A 25,366-nucleotide genomic window follows, 5' to 3' on the forward strand; every position below is an offset into this window, starting at 1 on the left:
CGAATTCTCTTATGTTGCTTGTTCTTATTAATTAATAGACCAACTAAAATTGGGATTGAATCCCATGAATGTTGAAAATATCAAAGGTGAATATGGGCTCATTCACCTGTCATGTATACCACATAAGATGCATCTATGATATGGTTACATGTGCGATTATTATTAACCTGCAACTCGGCCGGTGTTTGTGAGGTAACTTGCTCAGTAATTTAATTTCGAGCATAATTTCCAGATTTTCTATTCAAGAAGTTCATCTTGATAAGTTAGTTTAGCAAAATAATTTATTGAGTGCATCCACTTAATAGCTAAACTATTGCTTATGAGAATCAGTTTGATATAGGTTATATATGAAAGTACATTACATTCTCTCCTCACAAGTGGTTTAGGGTCGGGAACCAAATAATTTCATCTTATTATTATTGATGTGCGGTGTATATTTTGATTAACACCATAATGCACAAAGATGGGTTCTCAAAGTTGAGGAAACAAGTTAGTTTTTCTAACATGAGTGGGAGATAAGATAAACAGTTGAGAAAAAGTTACGTGGAATGAATTATCATCTGTACATCTAGATCCTCGAATACGATAATATGAACTTGAAGTTCATAAAAAGATAATTCGTTTGCAATTTATTGCAAAGCATGCCAGACGCATTTGCTGACCCAAAGAAAGTAATTATATTCTCACTACAAATGCTCCTATTAAGTTCTAGAAGGACAAAGTCTATGGTACGCTTAAAGCGTTTAGACAGATCGATTTCAAATAACTTCTTGATAAAGAAGATGAGCAAATGATCATAATTAAGGAGGCAAGTGATCTAGAAGATCATATAACATAACACTTCATAAAATCTCATGAGAGGTTCAGGTACATGAATATATGAATGGAGAAATCTCTATGTTATGTCTATATGAAAATAAGGAGGTTAGAACCAATATAAAATGTTTGTCGACGACTTCTATGATAGCACTAAATATATATGGGGATCTTAAGTCTGAAGAAACAATTCGAATAGAATTGGTTTCATATGAAATACATGTAGTTTTGGACATGTAGTTCAAAAACTTGAAAGTATAAAGTCAATGGTGTGTGCAATCACCTTTATCTATCTTATATGTCTATGCATGACATAAAAACTTGATATGTATCTAAAGTCTATTTATATGGCTTATTTGACTATACTTATATGATAATCCCTGAAGGATTTAAATTGCTTAAAGCATATACAATTCTTGATCTTGAAGTACCACATCCTCAATGCAATTTATGCACAAATGTATTTTCATATAACTATAAGCATGATAATGTGATAGAGAGAATACATCTATGGAGATATTGAAGAGTCATTCCACGATATTTATGAAGACATTATATATCTATCACGAATGATGATTTCAAGGTGTAAAATATTCATTCAAGTTAATATGGCTGATTTATTTATCAAATCTCTACCAACGATCTCTTGGAGATGGTGCACAAGATTGGAATGTGATGGCTTAAGAATGTGAATTGATGTTCTCATCAGGGGGAGTTAGTGCGCGTTGTACTCTTTTTCCCTTACAAGGTTTTGTCCCAATGAGTTTTTCCTTGCAAGGTTTTTAATGAGGCAACCAAAAGACGTATTGTTAGATATGTGTACTCTTTTTCCTTCTCTAGATTTTTTTTCTCACTGGGTTTTATTTTAGTTAAGTTTTTAACGAGGCACATTATCTGTTGAATAGACATTCAAGGGGGAGTGTTATAAATAGAATTCTATTTAAGGTGAATGTCTATATTCTAGAGAGATTCTAGGGTTTGTTACTTGATGGCTAAGTCGCTTTCTCCCTATAAATAGAGGGGTTCTATTCCATTGTAAATTATCCCAAAAATCAATAAGAATCCTCTCTCCCTACTTTTCTCTACAATACTCTTCTTCTTCTTTTATTGTTCATAACACAAATACTGAATTTCTATATTTGTATATATACTTGTGGTACAACAACAACTACTATGCCTTAGTCTCCAGCAAGTTGGGGTTGACGTAATAAATTTTTTGTGGTGATTTGTAAATATTGAAGCTCGGTATTTGAATATCAAGCTAAATATTAAAACAATAATATAAAGGTATATTCTATTGATTTCTACTTGCAAATTTTCAAATTTTATAAACTTCTTTTCTAAATGAAATTAATGTTCAAATGCAATTCAACTTCCACAAACCCTTCTTCAATTTTAATTTCTACTATACCAAATGAAGATTATTTTTTTTATCTAATTGTTCATTCCTGGGAAGAGAAAGAAGCAGATAGAGCAAGGGCCGCTACAATTGCTTTAGCGCTAGGTCTCTCGAGCCTTGCCTTTTTGCATGTCTCCTGAAGAAGATTAAGAGCTGAAAGCGAATTCCCAATTATCTGACACTGGATCAGTAGAAAAACCTTTGTCATTACAATAGGAAATAGATGCGAAGTTGTTCATTTATCCTAATTTCTACTATATCAAATGCCTACAAAGTGTACAAATCATTTTCACAGTACTTCCTTCATAGAACAATCTCTAAGGGAATTCCAAATCATGAAATGAAACCTATTTCTTGAAGTTATTAGCATGTTTTATGATGTAACTTGCCTAGACATAAGAGTTACAGGATCCTTCAAACAGCTTGGGGTTGCCCAGCTTATGGCTTTAGACTTGTATTAAGCACTTTTTTACTTGTTTTAAGCACTTTTAAGAAGGTGTTTGACTAAGCTTATAAGTACTTTTTGACTTATTTATGCGTTTGGTAAAATTAAAAATGCTTATAAGTTAAGTGCTTATAAGCCAAAAATAAGCCAAAAGCCATAAGTTGGTCTCCCCCAACTAATCAAATTTCAGCTTATAAACACTTTAAGTTCGACCAAAATATTTACTATTCTATCCCTAAAATACTTCTTTTTAAAACAAAACTCTTTGTATACCCAGTTCTTCAACGACTTATTATTAATTTCAGTACTTTTATCCAAATACATAACTGCTTATTTTTTAAATCGGCTTCAGCACTTAAAAGTGTTTTTCAGCACCTAATACTTATCAGCTATTCTAAATCAGCTAAGCCAAACGGGCTCTAAGTTGTCAAATGCTAAAAAAAAAAGAAGCTAAAAAGAGCTTAAAAGCCAATCCAAACACGCTCTAAGCCACAATAGAACTTCTTCATCCGATAGGTGTTGCAATGAAACTTCTAATACATTTCTGGTAACTTAGACTGACACAAAGAATAAACAATCTGCAAAGACTAGATTTCAGGAATGGTACTACTCCGACTTCTACACTGAGAAACCGTCTACTTTTGACAAGAATTGCATGTCGACTTGGTTTATTCATCCTGCCTTTGGCTAAGGAAAACAATTACAAATGGAAATAGCTAGTAATAGGTACTAATTGTGTTACTTCCAACGTTCAACTTGTCAATATCAAAGGGACTTCTTGAGAATCATTACATATTCAAGCTGTTACTAAAATCAACAATCAAAACTTGTGTAGTAAGTTCATTTCTCTACTTGCCTGGTGGACTAAGGAGTTGAGACAACTATTCTCCCGAAATTTCTCTCTATTCGCACTTCTAGAGCATCATTACCATAACTCTGCTGCTCCTCTTGAATCTCTTTAGCTGAAAGCAAAGCGGATTGGCTTGAATTTTCTAGCTCGATTATCTGCAAAGTAGGAATATCCCCCAACTCGTGTGGGATGCTGTCCAAGTGAAGGCAACCCTTTAGAACAAGATGTTCCAGGCACGGAAAATGATCATTTGAGGCGCTCCAATGCTCTAAATCAGACATCTCGATCAACAACAGTTTTAAAGAACAGAACCCCTCTTCAACTTGTTCCCACTTTGGTCCTGTGAAGGCATAATTTTTTAGTTTGAGTACCTCAAGATTTGGCAATCTACAAAGAGAGGTCATACTCTCCCACGGCAAGTACGTGAAGCTCAAAGTCAATTTCTTAAGATTCTCTGGAAGTGCATCAAGATGACGAGCTAATTTTAGTTCTTGTACAGGTGGTTTCAACCCAAAAATCTTTAATGCCTCGAGTTGAGGCAGGAGAGCAAGATTTCTAAAGCAATCCGACCACAAGTCTGAAATTGTCTCGCTACCATAAGGCCACAGTTTTTCAGATGTGTAAAGAAAATCACTCCAGGGAATTTGGACTGGGTAGGTATACTCGATCGATTCACATATTCCCAGTTTCTTCAATTTAGGAGTGCTTGAGAAGACATCCTTTGTACAATCTGCAAGGGTAATATTGACAAGTGTTTGTAGGTTATTTAGAACCAAGGAACTGTATCTATTACATTCTACTTTGGTTGGGCTCGGCAAACAGATGCTTGGTTTAACATGGAGATGTCTGAGGTTTGGCATCGTCCAAATCTCCCAAGGCAAAGTTGAGCTTCTAGAATACAGATGAAGGATTAAAGTCTGCAAACTCCAAAACTGTGATACTAGTGGAGGGAATTCGCTACCAGTGGCAACTGCAAGGTAACGCAAATTAACAAGTTGCAATATCTCACTGGGAAACTGAGGGAAATGTTGGAAAGTGATATCTAGAACCCTGAGCAATTTGAAGTCTATGTATGAAAAAATTGAACTTTCCGAAATATTGAATCCCAAGATGGAACGAGAAACAGAAGCGGTAGAATCCGTTGGTTGAATAGAGTAACTTGAGAAGATGGTGCTACAATTGATACTAAACCGACGTAGAGCTGTTATGCTTTCTGATAGAACATCAAGGGAATGCTTCAAGACATGTAGAAAGTTTTGTCTTTTAGCTTCTTCTAAGCAAAAATCTCGCATGATATCATGGACTTTACATGTTTTGAGTTTTCCATTAGACCGCTTTCCAGCTAAAACTAAACTTCTATCAATAAGATCCTCCAAACACTCCTCTGCTATATCTTCCACGGTCGTATGTCCTGTTGCATTAAGGAAGCCCTCAGCAACCCACAACCTAATTAGCTTCCACACGGGAATCTCAAAATCTTCAGGAAATGCTCCCATGTACAAGAAGCAGGCTTTTAAATGTTGAGGCAAGTAGTTGTAACTTAGAGCAAGTATGTCTAAACACTGCCCTGGCTCACGATTTACAACGGAGCCCACACTTTCAGCAACAGTGTTCCAGCTATCCGGAGTCTTGCTCATTTTGGAGAGATGCCCTGCAACCACAACAATTGCTAGAGGTAGTCCTTGGCATTTTTCTGCAATACTTTTCCCAATCACTTCCAACTCAAAAGGGCATCCTCTTTTCCCGAAAAGTTTCTCACGGAGTAGCTCCCAACCTTCATCTTTGTTTAGAAAACTCAGTCGGTGAGGTTGCCTATCTGGATTAGCATTAGCATAAGTTGCGACATCAATGAGCCTACTTGTTAGTATGACACGACTTTTATTGTTATCATCAGGAAGCAACATGCTCACATTGTCCCAGGCATCAGTGCTCCACATGTCATCGACAACAATGAGAAATCTCTTACCCTTTAAACTTTTGTGCAATCGGTCAGCCATTTCTTGGTTTCTACCTTCGTACGTTTCTTTTGAAGGTTGAGTCATTAGCCTACCATACAGTTGATCAGCAGCTTCTTTGTCGCTCTCTTGATTGGATCCATTGGCTGGAGGAACAACTGAATAAAAGAGGTCAAGTAATGTGTCCCTTTCTCTATACTCTTGAGAAATAGTGGTCCAAGCACGAACATCAAACCGGTAAACAACAGAAGGATGATTATATGCTCTTTTCGCAAGAGTTGTTTTACCAATACCAGCCATCCCAACTATAGTGATAATATCTAGTTCAGAAGAATCACCTCTGAGCCTATCAATTATTTTCTCCAAGTCGTCCTGGAAACCAACCGGTGTTTGTTGTTGCAAATTTGGACTACTAGTTGATACATCCCTCCTAGCCGGCGGTGAAGCTCGTGTATGAAAATTCCAAGTCCTAATCTTGTCACCCTTAATTGTCCTTGCTTCTTTTTTGATCAATTCCATTTCTTCAATTGCTACCTGCAACCTCCTACATAGAACTGAGTAGGCCTTTTTTCGGTCCTTTGCATTTTTGGCCAAAAAATATTTTCTCAACTTTGAGTCAACAATATCTTCAACTTGATATGTTTTCTCTTTGATCTTTCCTTCCAATAATTTTAGCCCTACATGCTTATGCATTAGCTTTTCATAATCCACCAAGAACTCTTGAAAAGATAAAATTCTTTTGCATAGTGATAAGATTTGTTCTTTCCTCTGAAGATTATTCAGTAATGGATGATTGCATTGCAGGAACAGCTCGAGTGAGCATACAGCAGAAGTCAGAGCAGCATAAGCCATTTCTTCGTCCTCTGAAAATTACATTAAACAAACTATCAGTCTACCACTGCTTTACAAAAACAATTAGATCTCAGAAGAGACGGAGCCAAGATTTGAAGTTTATGAGTTTTAAATTTGCCAAATAACCTAAACATGTCTTAGTTACTGGTTCGCAATTAAATATTTATACATAAACCTAATACAATCAAACATCTCTATAACAGCCTCGTTTGTTCCGATATTTTTTGGCTGCTATAGTGAAGTGCTATTATATATTATAACATAATATAAAAATCGGTTCCGAGAAAAACTTGTCTTTTATAGTGAATGGTTGTTATATAGGGATGCTGTTATAGAAAAGCTACTGGTACGTTGTAGAAAGAATGGATGTGGGGTCCAGTAGTTAACTTAATACATTGTAATTAGGTGTGATTAGTTGATATAGTTAGTTAGTTAATTAGTTGATATAAATAGGGAGGTGGTTATACGTGTACAGTAGATTTCCTAGATTCAGTTTTTGATATTTTTCTAGGACACAGAAAATGGAGCTTCTTCTTCTCCACAGACTTTCTCTCCTCTTCTGCCATGGCTGATCTATTCAACATAGTATCAGAGCTAGCAGGCGAGATCAATTAGCTCAACATCATCGGAAGAGGAATCTCACTAAGATCATCTCAATTGTTGATTGTTACCTTTTACTCTGTTTCCTTGCCACTTCTAGCAAACTCCCTGCAATTAGGGCTTGTTCGACGGCGTCAATTTCTGGTGCAATTTTGTGAGCTGTGACTAATCGGCTCAGTTAGTGTGGTGCGACTCAATCGATATCGATTACAATGGTTAATGACGACGTAATCTCTACTTCCTCAGCTCCTCAGGTTCCGACGGAAACTCCAATGTTGAACGTTCAACATCCAGAGCGGGTACATCACAATCATCCTTTGTATATCCATCCTTCAGATACACAAGGTTCTGTTCTCATCTCAGTTCAACTTCAAGGTTCTGAAAATTATTCGATTTGGAGTCGGTCGATGAAGATTATTTTGCATGGTAAAAACAAACTAGGCTTTGTTTTAGGAACATGTAGAAAAGAAATGTATGATCCTAGTCTGCATGAACTCTGGGACAGATGTAATGCCATTGTCTTGGATTGGATAATGAACACATTGTCTCAAAGTCTTATTAGTACTATGATTTATGCTTCTGATGCACATAAAGTGTGGGAAGACCTCAAAGAGAGGTTTGATAAAGTAAATGCCTCCAGAGCTTGTTATTTGCACAAAGAAATTGCTGCACTCTGCGTATTTCTCGAAACTTAGGGAACTATGGGATAAGTATGAGACACTTACTCCTCCTCCTTCATGTGGATGCCCAGAGTCTGTTAAACATGCTGAGCATTATCAGTTGCAAAAGCTATATAAGTTTTTAACTGGTCTTAATGATTCTTATGAGAATGCAAATGATCAAATTCTTATGACAAGGCCATTACCAAATATAAACCAGACATATGCTATGATAGTGAATGTAGAAAGTCAAAGGAAGAATGGCAACTGTGGGATCAATACTAGTGTTGGTATTGATGGCAATGATGCTACTGCTCTATTAAGCAGCAGAGGAAATAACAATCGTAACAACACTGGTGGTGGTAACACTAGTTACAAAACTAGAAACAATTACAACTGTAGAAGGCCTGCACTTCAGTGTGACTACTGCAAGCTCAAAGGTCACACAAGGGACAGCTGCTACAAGTTGCATGGATATCCAGCTGACTTCAAATACAGAAAGAAGGGAGGGACACCTAATACTTATGCTAACAATGTGTGTAGTGCAGGAAATCAGGTGTCTGAAGCTCAAGGCTCATCTCAGCAAGCAGCATCTATCTCTACACCACCAGCTCCAGCTCAGTTCTTCACTTCAGAACAATACAATCAAATTCTGCAAATGTTGAACAAAGGGAAAGAAGGAAAGCCTATGGCTAATGCAGCTCAGATAGGAACAGCAGGTATTCCTACTGCTCTAATGTCTAATCTAGTTGATCATAACTGGATAGTAGACACAGGGCAACAAACCATATGGTACACAAGCTAAGTTTGCTTCACAAATTCAAAGAACTGCCACAAATGGGTAAGAATAAGGTCCATTTACCTACTGGGGAACAAGTTACTATCACTAAGACATGAGAGTCTCATATATTTCGGGACAAAACAATTGGAGAACTACTATATATACCTGAATTCAAATACAACCTATTATCAGTATCAAAGATCACCAAGGAGTTACAGTGTTGTGCAGCATTCTTTCCTGATTTCTGTTTATTTCAGGAACTCTCAAGTGGGAAGGTGATAGGGATTGGTAGAGAAGAGGATGGCCTTTACATTCTGAGGACAGAGGTAACCCAAGTCCACAGCTGGTCTTTGACAACAGGAATGCGACCAATCATTCATCTGTAAATACCATTTCCAGTTCAACTAGTGACAGTGAAATAGTTCCAAGAATAAGACTAAGACTGATGATATATCTCTTTGGCAAAGAAGACCAGGGCATGCTCCCTTAAGAGGTTGAAAAACATCGAAGGCTTTTGTAACTCTCAGCTGAAGAATCACATATGCTTTGTATGTCCTATTGCTAAACAAGCAAGACTGCTCTTTCTTGTAAGCACTACTTGTTCTGTTAATCATTTTGACCTTGTGCATGCTGATGTATGGGGTCCTTATAGAGTTCCCACTCATGATGGTAAAAGATATTTTTTGACTCTAGTAGATGATTTCTCTAGATATACATGGATCTTCCTAATGCCTACTAAAGCAGATTCTATTGTGGTGTTAAGGAACTTCCTAATATATGTCAAAACTCAATTTGCTTGTGGTGTAAAATGTCTTAGAACATATAATGGTTCAGAATTCTTCAATGATTAGGTGAACAATTTACTAAAGGAGTATGGTATTGTACATCAAAGCTCGTGTGTATACACCACGACAAAATGGTATTGTAGAAAGGAGATACAGATATATTCTAGACATGGCAAGAGCATTAAGGTTTCAGGCATTTGTGCCTTTGAGATTTTGGGGAGAATGTGTGTCCATAGCTGTATAATTACTCAATAGACTGCCCACTGTGTTGTTGGAAGCTCAGTCACCTTTCTAGAAGTTGTTTCACAGAGTTCCCTCACTACAACATCTCAGGGTGTTTGGTAGTCTTAGCTATGCTACTACTGTAAAGAAAGGTGACAAGTTTAGTCCAAGAGCAATCCCAGCTGTTCATCTTGGATATTCAACTACTTAGAAGGGTTATTATCTCTATGATCTAACCTCCAAGGAGTTCTTTGTAAGCAGAGACACTGTCTTTCAAGAAGACATTTTCCTATTCAAGAATATGAGCATTGGTCCTTCTCCTATGTTCCCAGTACTGCAACTGGTTGAACCTGATCCACCTGTTGTATTTGCACTATTACATTCACCTTCCAACGCAACTCCTGACACTAACACCTCACAGCCTTCCCTATCTCCTATTATCAGAGATCCTTCTCCACAGCCAGTACAACTCAGAAGATCTTCAAGGGAATCTAGACCACATGTCTGGATGGGAGACTATGTTGTCCAACAGAAATCTTCTTGTCTATATCCACTATCCAACTATGTGGTGTATGATCACCTTACTCCAGCCTACAGGTCTTCATTAGCTGCTTATTCAGCAATTGTAGAACCCAGGACCTATGTAGAAGCCGGTACCAATCCAGTATGGGTGGCTGCTATGAAGTCTGAGATTTCAGCTCTTGAGAGCAATAATACTTGGACAATTGTAGACCTTCCTCCAGACAAGGTTCCTATAGGATGCAAATGGGTGTTTAAGGTCAAATATAAATCCACAGGAGAGGTGGAAAGATATAAAGCAAGGCGTGTAGCCAAAGGCTACAGTCAGCAAGAAGGTTTGGGTTATACTGAAACCTTCTCACCTGTAGCTAAGATGGTCACAGTGAGGTCTGTAGTAGCTCTTGTTGCTGCTTCACACTGGTTTGTTTTCCAAATGGATGTTCATAATGTATTTCTTCAGGATGAGGGTGATCTACATGAAGAAATTTATATGAACATTCCTGATGGCTTTTCAAGCCAGGGGGAGTGTCAGAAGGTGTGCACGTTGAATAAATCTTTCTATGGACTTAAACAAGCCCCTAAACAATGGAACTTAAAACTGACAGAAACTTTGACAGATCTAGGATATGTACAATCACACTATGACTATTCTTTGTTCAAACACAGGAAGGGAGCAGATTTGGTGATTGTGCTTGTCTATGTAGATGATTTGTTAGTTATTGAAAATAATCTAAACCTGATTGAGAAGGATAGAAAGGATCTGCAGAGTAGGGATGGGCATATATCGGGTATAGCTGATAGCCCGAACCGATAAAATGCTATTGGGTTATCGATATCGTGTTATTGGGTAAATAGTTCGATAACGGTTTAATGTTATTTGACTATTGAGTTATCGGTTCGGGTCTCGGTTTGCCCAATTTATTAATGGCTTAACCGATAGCCCAATAAGCTTTAACAAAATTATAATTTTACCTACTAAGTATATAAAGCCACCTTATGGCTTCATTCTCTCAATTCTCCCAGCAATTACTCTTCATCTTCAGACCTTTATGTCATGACCCGCCATATCATCATGCCACGTAGGTGCCACTTGGCATATATTTTTTCCATATGGAAGGGCTACATAAGTTAGGGAAAAGATCTTGGTGGAATATTCTAGAACTATGGAGAATTTCCTTAGAAAAGTTCTAGATATTTATGCATTTGTAGGAAGGTTCTAGAGAAGGGACTTAGTTGTAAATATGGAAGGACTTGTAGAACAATTATTATTTACATACTAGCCCCTAGGTGATTAGTATAAATAGGGGGCATTCATTTGTAATTCATCAATCAAGCAAAACAATCAAGTTCTCTCTAATACAAAAGCTTCCTTTGGCAATTCTGATGTGTTCTAACATTTCTTAGCGATCATGAGTGTAGTAGGGCTGACTTGGCATAGCAAGAACGTGAGCAAGTTATGCAAGATCGTGAGCGAGTTGCCAAGTGCCGCACATGCACTTAGTTTAAGACTAAGGACGTGACATTTATCCATAGAGTAAGTTTTAAACTTTTCTGAATTTCTCATCTTAATTCTTCATTTAAGATTTTTAGTTTTAAACTTTAAAACTAATCGATAGTGTCTCTTGTTGCCTCTTTGAGCCGAGGGTCTCCTGGAAACAGCCTTTCTGCCCCCTCGGGGTAGAGGTAAGGTCTGCGTACATATTACCCTCCCCAGACCCCACTTGTGGGATTACACTGGGTTGTTGTTGTAGTTTTAAACTTTAAAGAATTAATTGTTCAAATTTTTAGTTTTTTTATTTGTTTCTTTTGTCTTTTTGTTTTCTTGAGCCGAGGGTCTTTCGGAAACAGTCTCTCTACTCCTTCGGGGTAAGAGTAAGGTCTGCGTACACACTACCCTCCCAGACCCCAGTAGTGGGATTTTACTGGGTTGTTGTTGTTGTTGTTGTCGTCTTTTGTTGCACTCATTCCTTAGTATTTACAATATTAGGATTTTATTATTTTTCTGTGAATTATGCCCGCCCGCAGTGAGATACTAGTTAGTAAGATAGATTGTTAAATGTCTTATTCCTTACTCTTACTAACTTATAACTTTGAAAATTGAGATCATTCATTGAGATTTTCAAATGTAAAGAAAGTTTTCTTTTCTAAAAATGAAATTTAATCCCTCTTTTTTTAAGAGCAAAAATTGAATTCCTTTTTCTTAACAGTGTGATCACGATTTCTATTAAAAAATATGAAAATTTTGGATATTTTTTATTTTTATCGAGTAAACCGATAACCGAACCAGTAAGGTTCGATAACTGACTAACCGATACCCGATAACCGATAACCGATAACCGATATCTTATCGGTTCGGTTATCGGTTTAGCATATTTATAAACCGATAAACGATATGACGAACCGATAACATTCACAACCGAACCGAACAGACCGATACCCACCCCTACTGCAGAGTAGGTTTAAGATGAAAGACTTATTCCTTGGCATAGAGTCTTCAAGATCAGAGAAAGGCATTCATATGTGCCAAAGGAAGTATGCCCTTGAGTTGTTATCTGAGACTGGCCTATCAGGAGGAAAACCAGTACTCACTCCACTAGAATTCAATCACAAACTTACCACTATAGAATTTGATAAGGTGTTCAACAAAGAGAGCTTGTCTGATGACAGACTACTTGAAGACAGAAGTGGTTATCAAAGAATAGTGGGAAGGTTGCTGTAGTTGACTATGACTAGACCTGACATAGCCTTTGTAATACAGGTTCTAAGTCAATTCATGCATGCTCCTAAGCAATCACGTTTAGATGCTACTATGAGAGTGATCAGGTATATTAAAGTTGGTTGCCCTTTGTGACTCAGACTGGGGTGCATGTGTGGAAACAAGAAAGTCAGTCACAGGTTATGCTGTGAAGTTTGGTGATGCTTTGATTTCCTGGAAATCAAAGAAGCAAGGAATAGTTTCAAGAAGCTCAGCTAGGGCAGAGTTCAGAAGCATGGCCACTATTGTTGTAGAGATAAAATGGTTAGTTGGGCTGTTTGAGGAGGTGGGAACAGCAGTTGAACTTCCAGTTCAACTTTACTGTGACAATAAAGCTGCAATTCAAATCGCAGCTCATCCTATATTTCATGAAAGAACCAAATACATAGACATCAACTGCCACTTTGTAAGAGAAAAAATTCAAGAGGGAATGATCAAGACTCAGCATATTGGTACAAGAGAACAACTGGCAGACCTCTTCACCAAGAGTCTATGCAGTCCACAACATGATTACTTAGTATGCAAGCTGGGAATAAAAAGCCTGTTTTCATCCTTCAGCTTGAGGAGGAGTGTAGAAAGAATGGATGTGTGGTCCAGTAGTTAACTTAATACATTTTAATTAGGTGTGATTAGTTGATATAGTTAGTTAGTTAATTAGTTGATATAAATAGGGAGGTGGTTATAGTAGATTTCCTAGATTCAGATTTTGATATTTTTCTAGTACACAGAAAATGGAGCTTCTTCTTCTCCACCGACTTTCTCTCCTCTTCTGCCATGGCTGATCTATTCAACATACGTCACACTCTAGCTATGAGTTGAGGTGGACTATATGAATTCTAAGAGACCAAGTTACTTCATATCATCTTAAACATGAGTTTATAACCTTGAATAAAAAGATAATTAACATACTAATACAACTTATAATGTCAAAAATCGTCTAAAAAGTTACAAAAATTAAATACAGCAACATTATTAGAAAACTATAAAATTGATTATTGGGAAAGTGGAGACCTGATAGTAGTGGCGGCTGTGGGGCGAAGAACAAGAATAAGGAAGAAGACAGAGTAGATCCTTCAATCAAAGTTTCATTTGCGAGGTGGGCGTTGACCGTTCAGTGACTATTTTGGATGAAACTGTCCTTGAATCGGGTAAAATTATAGTACTTGTCTAGAAACTAAAGGTGGCTAGTACAAGTTTTGTTGTTAATATAATAATTTCTCAACTAATAGACAAAAAATTTAGAGAAAACGTTACACCCACTGTCACTTTATGGTGGAAACTATATTCACAGTTTACAATGTATTTAAAGATTAGCCAATATCGCTCAAACTTCAGGACACTAAGTCCCGAAATTTCAAATTCAGGATACTTAATCCTCAAGTTTGAGTGAATTGACTAATCTTTAAATACATTATAAATTATGGATATATTTTAAATAGAGGGCTTAAAAGTGGGTATTGTTGCACTTGTATTTTCTCTAAAATTTAAAAAAGAAAGAAATTTTTTTGCGACATTATTGAAAATATCCATTTTAAACGTGCAGTGCCATTTCTATAACTGTAAATGTATGTCATAACAAATAAGATAGAGTTTAAAATTAAAGAGTTGTCAAGTATAAAATGATGTCAACACATTAAAATGGAAATAGTAATAGTAATAGTGTTCATACACGAACAAAGAGCGTATTGATAAGTTCAGCTGCTGCCAACCACCAATTCTAGAAGCCCACCATTGTTGAAGCCACCAACCCATTCTAGAAGCCACCATTGTTGAAGCCTCCATTGTTGAATGAAGAATTCAACCACCAACCACCTTCTTTAAGGCTATAAATAGAGCCTTATGTTTTACACAAAAACATCAATCCAGAGAGATTGAAATACAATCCAGGAAGAGATTGTGAGAACAAAAAGAGAGTTTGGTGAGGTTTTTGTAGAGAGAAATTCTTGGTATAAATTCTCTATAATTCTATTCTTGTGAAATAGAGTTGTTTTTCCTCCCAAATAATCTTCATATTGATCCGAGAATCACAACAAGTGGTATCAGAGCCTTCGATTCTGTGTTCATCGAGAAATATCGGAACACTGAAAATTTCAACCCGGATTTACGTTTTTTCGAAAACGTGATCTTCGGTGTGTTTTGATCATTTCATTAGATTCCTTGCGTCGATACGAATTCAACGCAATTTTCCGGAGGCCAAACAAAGCTAAAACGAAGAAGTTATGGCAATTTTTTTTCTTCTGCCCAAGGAAGAAGATGATGAATAGTAATTGCACAGTAAGCGCCACATCATCATCCAGTCAGTGCCACATCATCGTCCAGTCAACGCCACATCATCATCCAGTCAGCACCACGCCAGCATCTAGTCAGCGCCACGTCATCATCCAGTCATCGCCACGTCATCATCCAGTCAGCGTCACGTCAGCATCCAGTCATCATAAAAATTTTAAAAATTTATGAAATAACCCCTGAAGTTACTGAAATTATAAATCTGCCCCACAAGTTCAGTATATTTTCGATTTAACCCCAAAAGTTTGGTGTAAATTTTGAAAATTTTCTGGAGGCCCTATTTTGACCCAAGAAGAGTCAATCCTACCATTTTTCACCATTCTGGACGTGTTGGTAAGTTTCGTTTGGTGAGATTCTGCTCCAAAATTTTGACCAAGCCATTTTAAAGACATAATGGAAGAGTCATCATCATCTGAAGCTATGATAAAGCTTACTGCCACAAATTACACATTGTGGAGACCTCGGATGGAAGATCTCCTCAGTTGTAAAGATTTGTTTGATCCCATAGAAGCAAAGGGTAGGAACCCCGATTCCACCAAAGAAGCAGAGTGGAAGAAATTAAACAGAAAAACTATCGGTCAAATTCGACAATGGATTGACGATAGCGTTTTTCATCATGTTGCACAAGAGGCAGATGCGTATGCCCTCTGGGTGAAGTTAGAAGGGTTGTATCAAGCCAAGACCGCTAGGAACAAAGCCTTGTTGATGAGGCGTTTGGTAAATTTGAAGTTAAAGCACGGAACTTCAGTTGCCGAGCATACCAGTGAGTTTCAGAGCTTGATAAATCAATTATCGTCTGTTGACATGCCGCTCGGGGATGAGATGCAAGCCCTACTACTTCTTAGTTCTCTTCCTGATAGTTGGGAGACGCTGGTAGTCTCTCTCAGTAATTCAGCTCCTAGTGGAAATCTGACCATGTCTATGGTTAAAGATGCCTTATTTAATGAAGAAGCCAGAAGAAAGGACATCGATCATGGTGAGTCACATGCCCTTATTACATAAAGAGGGAGACAACAAGAAAGAAGTCAAGATAAGAGGAGAGGCAGAAGCAAGAGTAGGGGAAAATCCACGGATGGTAGGAAGTCATCATATGCGTGCTACCACTGTGGAATAAAGGGCCATTTAAAGAAGAACTGCAGAAAATTGCATAAGGAGAAGGAGCAGTTGAAGCAAAAGGATGGAGATGCATTAGTCACTACCCACGGAGAGGTAGCCATTTGTTCCATCCAAGAAGAGGCATGCCTTCACGTCTCAAGTCAAGAAGAAAACGAATGAGTGGTAGATACTGCAGCATCATACCATGCCACATCTCGAAAAGATTTCTTCACAGCATACAAAGCAGGAGACTTTGGAGTAGTGAAGATGGGGAACACTTCTTCCTGTGAGATAGTTGGAATTGGTGATATCAAAATACAAACAAATATCGGGAGTACAATGATATTGAAGGATGTCCGTCATGTGCCAGAACTTCGTCTAAACCTAATATCAGGTATAGCTCTTGACAAACAGGGCTATGAAAGTTATTTCGGAAAAGGCACATGGAAATTGCTGAAAGGGGTTATGATTCTCGCTCGAGGACATATTTGCGGCAACTTATATAAAACTCATGTGAAGGTATGTTCAGACAGCCTCAATGTTATGGAAAAAGAGGCGTCTCAAAACCTGTGGCACCAGAGACTCGGTCACATGAGTGAAAGGGGGATATCAATTCTAACGAAAAAGCAGCTTATCAGAATGGACAAGAATGCTGCTTTAGACCCTTGTAATCATTGCTTATTCGGAAAGCAACATAGAGTCTCTTTTACATTTTCTTCAACCAGAAAATCAGAGTTACTCAGTCTGGTACACTCTGATATTTGTGGTCCCATAGAGGAGAAGTCACTTGGCGGCAATAGGTATTTTCTGACTTTCATTGATGATGCTTCTCGAAAGGTGTGGGTGTACTTCTTAAAGACAAAGGACCAAGCTTTTGATTATTTGAAGATATTTCATGCCATGGTAGAGCGTGAAATGGGAAAGAAATTAAAATGCCTTCGCTCAGATAATGGAGGCGAGTATACTTCCAAGGAGTTCGATTCCTATTGCAAGAGACAAGGGATTCGACATGAAAAGACGGTCCCACGCACCCCACAACACAATGGAGTAGCCGAGAGAATGAACCGGACAATTATGGAAAGAGTCAGAAGTATGATCAGTATGGCAAAGCTGCCTAAGCCATTCTGGGGAGAAGCTGTTCGCGCCGCTTGCTACCTAATCAACCGGTCACCATCAGCCCCGTTGAATTTTGAGGTTCCAGAGAAAATATGGTCGGGTAAGAATCCCTCATATTCTCACTTAAGGGTATTCGGTTGTTTAGCACATGCACATGTATCCAAGGAGCTCAGGAAGAAGCTTGATGGTAGAACTATACCATGTATCTTCATAGGCTATGGAGATGAAGAATTTGGGTATAGATTATGGGATCCAATACAGAAGACGGTGATCAGAAGTAGGGATGTTGTATTCCACGAAAACCAGATAATTGAAGACATTGAAAAGCCCACAATATCTTATGAAAGAGGTTCCAGTGCCCAAAAAGTTGGTCCAGATCCACTACCATTGCAGTTTGACACAAATAGCATGGGGGAGCATGAAGCAGTACCAGAAGCAGAACAGGAGGATGTTTGGCAGGGGGAGGCACAAACCCCTCAGGAAACTACAGAACCATCACAGGGGAACGATGATGGTACACATCTTGAAGCTAATAATCAACAACCTCGTCGATCTGAACGAGGTCAGATTCCATCAACTCGATACCCAGAAACCGAGTATATTCTACTTTCTGAAGATGGAGAACCAGAGAGTTTCCATGAAGCTATATCTCATACGGATAAAGAAAAATGGCTGCAAGCAATGACCGAAGAGATGAACTCTTTACAGAAAAACAACACTTATGAGATTGTGAAACTTCCACAAGGAAAGAAGGTACTGAAGAGTAAATGGGTATTCAAGCTGAAGAAAGATGGCAGCGGAAAGGTGGTGAAGCACAAAGCCCGGTTAGTAGTCAAAGGATTCCTACAGAAAAAGGGAATTGACTTTGATGAAATATTTTCACCAGTTGTAAAATTGACTTCAATCCGCATCATCCTTGGATTGGTAGCCAGTTTGAATTTGGAGCTTGAACAAATGGATGTCAAGACAGCATTTCTTCATGGTGATCTAAATGAAGAAATCTATATGGAGCAGCCGGAAGGTTTTGAGGTTTCAGGAAAAGAAAACCTCGTCTATAAGCTTACGAAAAGTTTATATGGCCTAAAGCAAGCACCGAGGCAGTGGTACAAAAGGTTTGACTCATTTATGGTAAGTCAAGGATATAAAAGGACTGCTGCAGATCAGTGTGTTTACATTCAAAGATTTTCGGATGGCAATTTTGTTGTACTTCTACTTTATGTAGACGACATGTTGATCGTCGGACAAGATGCAACAAAAATTAGACAGTTGAAGAAAGAACTCTCTAAGTCCTTTGAAATGAAAGACTTAGGTCCAGCTCAACATATTTTGGGATTGCAGATAACTCGAGATAGGAGAAACAAGAAGTTATGGCTATCTCAAGAAAATTACATTGAACGGGTGATCAAACGGTTCAATATGAGTAATGCCAAACCGGTAGGTGTCCCTTTGGCAAATCACTTCAAGTTGAGCAAGAGTTTGTGCCCCTCATCCAAGAAAGAGATTGAGGAGATGTCTACAATTCCATATTCTTCAGCAGTTGGAAGCCTGATGTATGCCATGGTTTGCACGAGGCCAGATATCGCACATGTGGTAGGTGTGGTAAGTCGTTTTCTTTCTAACCCTGGAAAGAAACATTGGGAGGCAGTTAAATGGATTTTCAGGTATCTTAAAGGTACTTCAAAATCAAGTCTGTGCTTTGGGGGAGCTGATCCAGTCTTGGAAGGCTATACAGATTCAGATATGGCCGGAGATCCTGATGGAAGAAAATCAACCTCATGATATGTTTATACTTTTGCAGGGGGAGCTGTGTCATGGCAGTCAAGATTGCAGAAATGTGTTGCACTATCCACAACTGAAGCAGAGTATATTGCTGTAGCGGAAGCTGGAAAAGAAATGTTGTGGCTAAAGCAGTTTCTCCAAGAACTAGGGATAAATCAAACAGAGTATAAGATACATTGTGATAGTCAAAGTGCAATTGATTTAAGCAAAAACTCAATGTATCATTCTCGGACAAAGCACATCGACATTCGCTATCACTGGATACGCGAGGTGATGAATCAACAACTGTTGAAACTAGTGAAGATCCACACGAAGGAGAATCCAGCAGACATGTTAACAAAGGTGGTCACTCAAGAAAAGTTAGAGCTGTGCAGAGACATAGTTGGAATAACTTTCAAATAGTAGCTGCGTTGGAATGCAGCTGAAGGGGGAGAATTGATAAGTTCAGCTGCTGCCAACCACCAATTCTAGAAGCCCACCATTGTTGAAGCCACCAACCCATTCTAGAAGCCACCATTGTTGAAGCCTCCATTGTTGAATGAAGAATTCAACCACCAACCACCTTCTTTAAGGCTATAAATAGAGCCTTATGTTTTACACAAAAACATCAATCCAGAGAGATTGAAATACAATCCAGGAAGAGATTGTGAGAACAAAAAGAGAGTTTGGTGAGGTTTTTGTAGAGAGAAATTCTTGGTGTAAATTCTCTATAATTCTATTCTTGTGAAATAGAGTTGTTTTTCCTCCCAAATAATCTTCATATTGATCCGAGAATCACAACAAGGCGTATTTCATTTTGTTGGTACATGATATTAACTTCGACGTATGACTCTAATCTAGTATAAGAGAAGTTCTTATTCTTGCTTCAAGCGTGTAGTTTCAAGCATGGTGTTTGGAATTTATTGCTCCGCTTAATTCAAATTCAAACTATGGAAGGTTTCAGAGCTTCCTGCCGAAGACAATTTTATTTTTAAGGCCTGAACAGAATTAACCCAAATAACACCCCATCCAATCATTAAAAACACTAAAATATCAAAGAAAAAGGCGTAGTTTAAGCGTGCATGCTAAATTGCGCCGCTCGGAAATGCGACGAAGATGCAACTGGCTGAATTTGTAGGAGCTAGCAGCAGCAGCGGTGGGCAAGGCTCGTGGACTGCTGATTTCAACTTTTATAATGGGGTGTTGAAAAATATTCCACTATGGGTGAGTTTTCCAAATTTACCTCTAAATTGCTGGGGTAAGTTCACGCTAAGTAGAATTGCCAGTGCATTAGGATGCCCGATATATGCTGATGAATGTACATCCAGTACAGCTAGAATATCCTATGCTAGGGTACTAATTGAGATGGAGTCATGTTTATAGCAGGATAGATAGAGTGATTGTAAATGCTCAATGGATGGCAGGAATGCCTCCAATGCAAGCACAAGTAATGGATCCTCAATTCTCAGACCATTCTCCTTTATGCATTGAGATGGAACAAATAGTGGATAATAGGAAAAGACCTTTCAAATTCTACAACTGTTTGGCTAATCATGAAGAATTTGGCAAAATTGTACAGGAAGGATGGAGATATAGGGGTAACAAAATGGAAGGCATATGGCAGAATCTAAAGAAGGTGAAAACTGCTCTTAAAACTTTGAATGGGAAAGAGTATGCTGGGACAACTAGAAAGGTCCAACAGATGAGACAGGAACTGGCAGATATTCAAGCACAAATGAGGCATACTACATCAACTAGTGACATGTTTGAAGCAGAAAAGAAGGCTAGAAAAGATCTTGAAAAATGGTGTATGATAGAGGAAGGTATTTACAAACAAAAGTCAAGGATACAATGGCTGAAGCTAGGGGATTCTAACACAACTTTCTTCTTTGCAAGTATGAAGGGGAGAACATCACAGAATCAAATCAAGATGATTAAAGATGAGGGTGGAAATCTAATAACAACTGATAGTGTAATTGAGCAGGAAGTTATTGGTTTCTATAAGAACTTACTAGGTAAGTCAGCAAACAGTCTACCTGCAATTGATCCTAATGTAATGAAGCAAGGTCCTACACTATCAAGGAAACAACAATTGGGCTTAATAGCTCAGTTCACAAATGAGGATGTATTCAAAGCTTTACAGGGGATTGATGATTCAAAAGCTCCAGGAGGTGATGGTTTTAATGCTTGTTTTTTCAAGAAATCATGGCATATAATTAGGCAGGATGTCACAACAGCAGTTCTTAACTTCTTCAAAGAAAATATAATGTATAAACCAATAAATAGCACTTCAGTTACTCTTATTCCGAAGGTGAAGAATCCAGAGTCAATCAAGCAATATAGACCTATCGTGCTGTACTATTCTTTACAAGATCGTCTCAAAAATGCTCACTAGTAGACTGCAAACTGTGATGGACTTTTTGGTTGATAAGAGTCAAGCAGGCTTTGTACCAGGAAGATTATTGAATGACAATATTCTGCTAGGACATGAGCTTGTAAAAGGATATTGCTGGAAAGGAGTCTCCCCAAGATGTATGGTCAAGATAGATATGCAGAAGGCATATGACTCTTTGGAGTGGGTATTTCTAGAGCAAGTGCTTACAGCAACGAACATACCTAGTCAATTCCTGAAGTGGATAATGACTTGTGTGTCCACTGTTTCCTATTCAATTATGATCAATGGTAAACCAACAGCTCCCTTTGATGCCAAGCGTGGGGTGAGACAAGGAGACCTTTATCACCCTACCTTTTTGTTTTAGCCATGGAATACTTGATAAGACTGATGAAGACTTTGAAAACACAAACCAGATTTCAATTTCCATCCAAGGAGCTAGTTCAGCTAAGCTTTGCTGATGATCTTCTACTTTTCTGCAGAGGTGATCTTATATCTACACAGATGCTATATGACTGCTTCCAGCAATTTTCTGCCTCATCAGGGTTGATTGCCAACCAAGGAAAGAGCTCTATATACTTTGGTGGAGTACCAATACAAGTTTAACAGCAGATTCTGAGCAGCTTGGGTTTCTTCATGGGATACCTGCCTTTTCGATATCTTGGTATGCCATTAAGTGTTAAAAGATTATCAGTAAATCAATGTCAACCACTCCTAGATAAAATACTAGCAAAAGTGCAACATTGGACAGCAAGGTTCTTGTCATATGCAGGTCGTTTGCAATTGATAAAGAGTGTGATGATAGCTATTCAATCTTTCTGGTCACAGATCTTTCCTTTGCCAAAAAAGATCCTGATAAAGATTGAAAGTATATGCAAAAGATTTCTGTGGACAGGGGAGACAGATGGGAGCAAGAAGGCTTTGGTTGCTTGGAAACAGTTATGCTGGCCAAAGACTGCAGGAGGACTGAACATAACAGATATAATCATTTGGAACAAAGCAGCAATTCTGAAGCACCTTTGGAACTTATGCAAAAAGAAGGATCGATTGTGGATTCAATGGATGCACACGTACTACATAAAGCAAGATATAGTATAGATTGTTAAAGCTAAACAAGCAGCATGGCTGACTCAAAAGATTCTAGGAGCTGGGAAATACTTGACAGAAGCTAATATCAATGTGGCAGAGGTGATGAATGGGAATAATTACTCCATTCGAGATGTCTATAATAAGCTAAGGGGTGAGTTCACAAAGGTCCCATGAAGAAGAGTGCTATGTAACAATGATAGCTGTCCCAAATGGCTATTCATTGTTTATATAGCCATACAAAGCAGATTATACACAAAAGACAAGCTTATGAGATGGGGGAGCATAACAAGTGCAGAATGTGTCTTGTGCGAGGAAAATGATGAGGATCATGAGCATTTGTTTTTTAAATGCAAGTTTTTAGCAACAATATGGGAAAGGTTACTAAAATGGGCTGGAGTAGGACGAGCTGCCAGGAAATGGAATGAAGAAATAAGCTGGGCCATTAAGTTTGCAATAGGAAGAAGAACATCGACAGCCCTATATAGATTGATGCTTGCAGGCACTGTGTATTACATATGGCAAGAGAGGAACTGGAGGATCTTTCGAAAGCAAAAAAGGAGAGCTGAGGATTTGGTTAGACTGATAATCCAAGACATTCATTATCGGGGTAGTATGAGAACTAGTTTAGAGGGAAAGTTAAAGTCCTTAAATTTTTATCCTTAGATTGCTATGTTGATACTGCTTAGCTGATGTAGTGCTTATATTTGGGGCTGTATGTCCAACTGTAAGGTAGAGATGGGTTTTTGTTCTGTAATTGTATTCATTTTCCCAGGTAATAAAATTTTAAATTACCAAAAAAAAAAACAGCCCATCCGATCACTTAAATAAAAAATAGCCGGGGCAGATAGTGATGGCAAAATGGTTAAAAGAAAACAGTTAACCACCCATATTATCCACTAAAAAATGAGTTGGATAATGAACTTTTCTAAAACGGGTCAAATATGGATAAGAATCATATTATCCATTTAAGAAACGGATAACCAATGGATAACTAATGAGTTTGACTTTTACATTTGTAAAACTTCAAATTGGGGGTTCCCCAAGTTTGGGAGACTAGGAATTTTCCCTAAAGTGATCATATTGATGAAGCCATGGATAATATGGTTACCCATATTATCCGCCGGTTAACCTGTTTTTATCTGTATTAAATATGTGTCGGATCGAATAATTTGTCCATTTTTCATTACCCATTTCGACCCGTCCCATATCCATCTAATCGCTTAAATTAAAAATAGTCTGTGGAGGTATAATATATGCATAATTATGTATTATATGTGTATTTGTTATGTATAATCAATGTATAATTTATGTATATGACTAGAAAAAGTATACAATGAATATGACCGGCTATTTGTGTAAGTGACAATTTGAGCTTAAACCCATTTGACCTGTATGACCCACCCATTTATTGAACTCAACCCATCTTAACCCAACTCATTTCAATCCGTCTAAAGTTGGGCTATTTTTTAGCCCAAATTGATCCATGGGTAACTTTGTTAAATATCTTTAAAATAATTTTTTTGTGTAATATGTTATATATGACCACAAAATTTAAAAAGTCTTATATAATTAAATAATTCATAAGAAAATAATACACATTAATTAAAGTTTGGTAAGAGTTGGACGGGTTGGGCTATGACCCAAATTTTAGCTCAACCCGTCCAAAATCAGTCTATTTTTGGGGTCCAACCATTTATTGACTCATTCCATTTTGACCCATCCAAAATCAGTCTAACCCCCCCCCCATTTGACACTTGATGACCCGTTCATTTATTGGCTCAGCCCATTTTGATCCGTCCAAAATCAGCCCAACCCGCTCATTTGACATCTCTATAACGAGGATGAAAGATTTTTTTTACCATTTTGCCACACTATTACAAGAGATCAAGTTAATATATGTTTGTTTAAGCCACAAGGGGAACTAGCGGCAATTTGAAACCTTTGAAAATTTCTGTTGTGCATTGATATAAATACTCTAAAAAAAGGCTCATTTCCATGGTTGCAAATGCCATTCCTTAATTTCCTCAAAACAGTTATAACTTTCCCTTTAAATTCCAACATCTTCCAACTTTATTAACTACCAACAAAACAAAGATAGAAACTCCAAACTCCAAATAATATAAAGTTTGACAAATATGGACAGAAAAATTCTTGCATTTTCTGTCCTAACAATCTTGGTTTGTTCTCTTCTTGTTAATGGCCAGGACCAAAAAAACAATGCAGTAACAAGCCAAAATCCAACACCAAAAGTGGTGTCAGGGACAAAAGATGCAGGAGAAGTAAATCATGAAGATGATGATGCTGGGATTGATTCACTCAACAGAAATTTCTATGAGAATGAAGAGTTTGGACCAGAGATCTTTGTTGCTGGTCATTAATTGATTCAGTTGTTCCTTTTTCTTTCTTTTTTCGACGTGAAACATAGATACAAATTTTTTAAATAAATAACCAATTAAATTTTTTGGATTGTAATGATGCTTGTCATTCTGTCTATTTGGACGACGTAAAGGGAAGAAAAAAAAGATAGAGAAATTCGGGGTCTGATATATTGATTATTTTCACTTAATTCTAATTAGATTCCTAATAAAATAAGTGGTTAAAGACATCTCCTAATGTTGTTTTACGATTGAAAGTGTGTTTAATAGTATTTACTTTACTACTTGACAAATGACATCTGGTACATTGCAAAAAATTGTACGTTGATGACCACACAGGTTACAGTCATAGGCTTATCAATGGATGGTGTCGCCTCAGTAAAATCTTACACGCACGGAGTGTTTATATCAATCCAATAAATACATAATATATATCTTCACAAACATAATTATCAATAAATCTTAATTAGTTAATCTACATTCTCACCATAATTATTAATTCGATATGGATGAATTTTTACCGTCCTAAAAGGTGAGAATTTTCCTGAAGTGATACAAGGGAAAAGTTGAATTTCTTTTAATTCTTATCAATAAATAACTTGGCATTTTAGACTGTA

The 25,366-nt window shown here is 37.6% G+C and overlaps 2 protein-coding genes across 2 annotated transcripts; one reads left to right on the forward strand and one right to left on the reverse strand.

The window, feature by feature from the left end:
• Positions 1–3,299: 3,299 nt before the first annotated feature.
• LOC107821338 (putative late blight resistance protein homolog R1A-3) lies at positions 3,300–13,788 on the reverse strand. Its single transcript, XM_016647770.2, has 2 exons — positions 13,650–13,788; positions 3,300–6,328 (listed from the first exon to the last, which is right to left on the reverse strand). Exon 2 carries the CDS (start codon positions 6,315–6,317, stop codon positions 3,525–3,527), a length of 2,793 nt encoding a protein of 930 aa, XP_016503256.1. The 5' UTR covers positions 6,318–6,328; positions 13,650–13,788; the 3' UTR covers positions 3,300–3,524.
• Positions 13,789–21,304: 7,516 nt separating this feature from the next.
• On the forward strand, positions 21,305–24,752 carry LOC107821332 (uncharacterized). Its single transcript, XM_075220753.1, has 6 exons — positions 21,305–21,645; positions 21,768–21,885; positions 22,114–22,377; positions 22,423–22,525; positions 22,607–22,947; positions 24,579–24,752. Exons 1-6 carry the CDS (start codon positions 21,305–21,307, stop codon positions 24,750–24,752), a joined length of 1,341 nt encoding a protein of 446 aa, XP_075076854.1.
• The last annotated feature ends 614 nt before the right edge of the window (positions 24,753–25,366 follow it).

Source organism: Nicotiana tabacum, chromosome 8 (assembly GCF_000715075.1).
Source record: "Nicotiana tabacum cultivar K326 chromosome 8, ASM71507v2, whole genome shotgun sequence".
NCBI classification, from domain to species: Eukaryota; Viridiplantae; Streptophyta; class Magnoliopsida; order Solanales; family Solanaceae; genus Nicotiana; species Nicotiana tabacum.

Excerpts from the sequence above, each read along its gene's own strand:
- LOC107821338 (XM_016647770.2), bottom strand. The coding sequence starts at position 6,317 with ATGGCTTATGCTGCTCTGACTTCTGCTGTATGCTCACTCGAGCTGTTC.
- LOC107821332 (XM_075220753.1), top strand. The coding sequence starts at position 21,305 with ATGGACTTTTTGGTTGATAAGAGTCAAGCAGGCTTTGTACCAGGAAGA. Across the intron at positions 21,646-21,767 it reads CTTTATCACCCTACCTTTTT|AGGTGATCTTATATCTACAC; the intron begins GTTTTAGCCATG and ends ACTTTTCTGCAG. Across the intron at positions 22,378-22,422 it reads ACTACATAAAGCAAGATATA|ATTCTAGGAGCTGGGAAATA; the intron begins GTATAGATTGTT and ends CTGACTCAAAAG.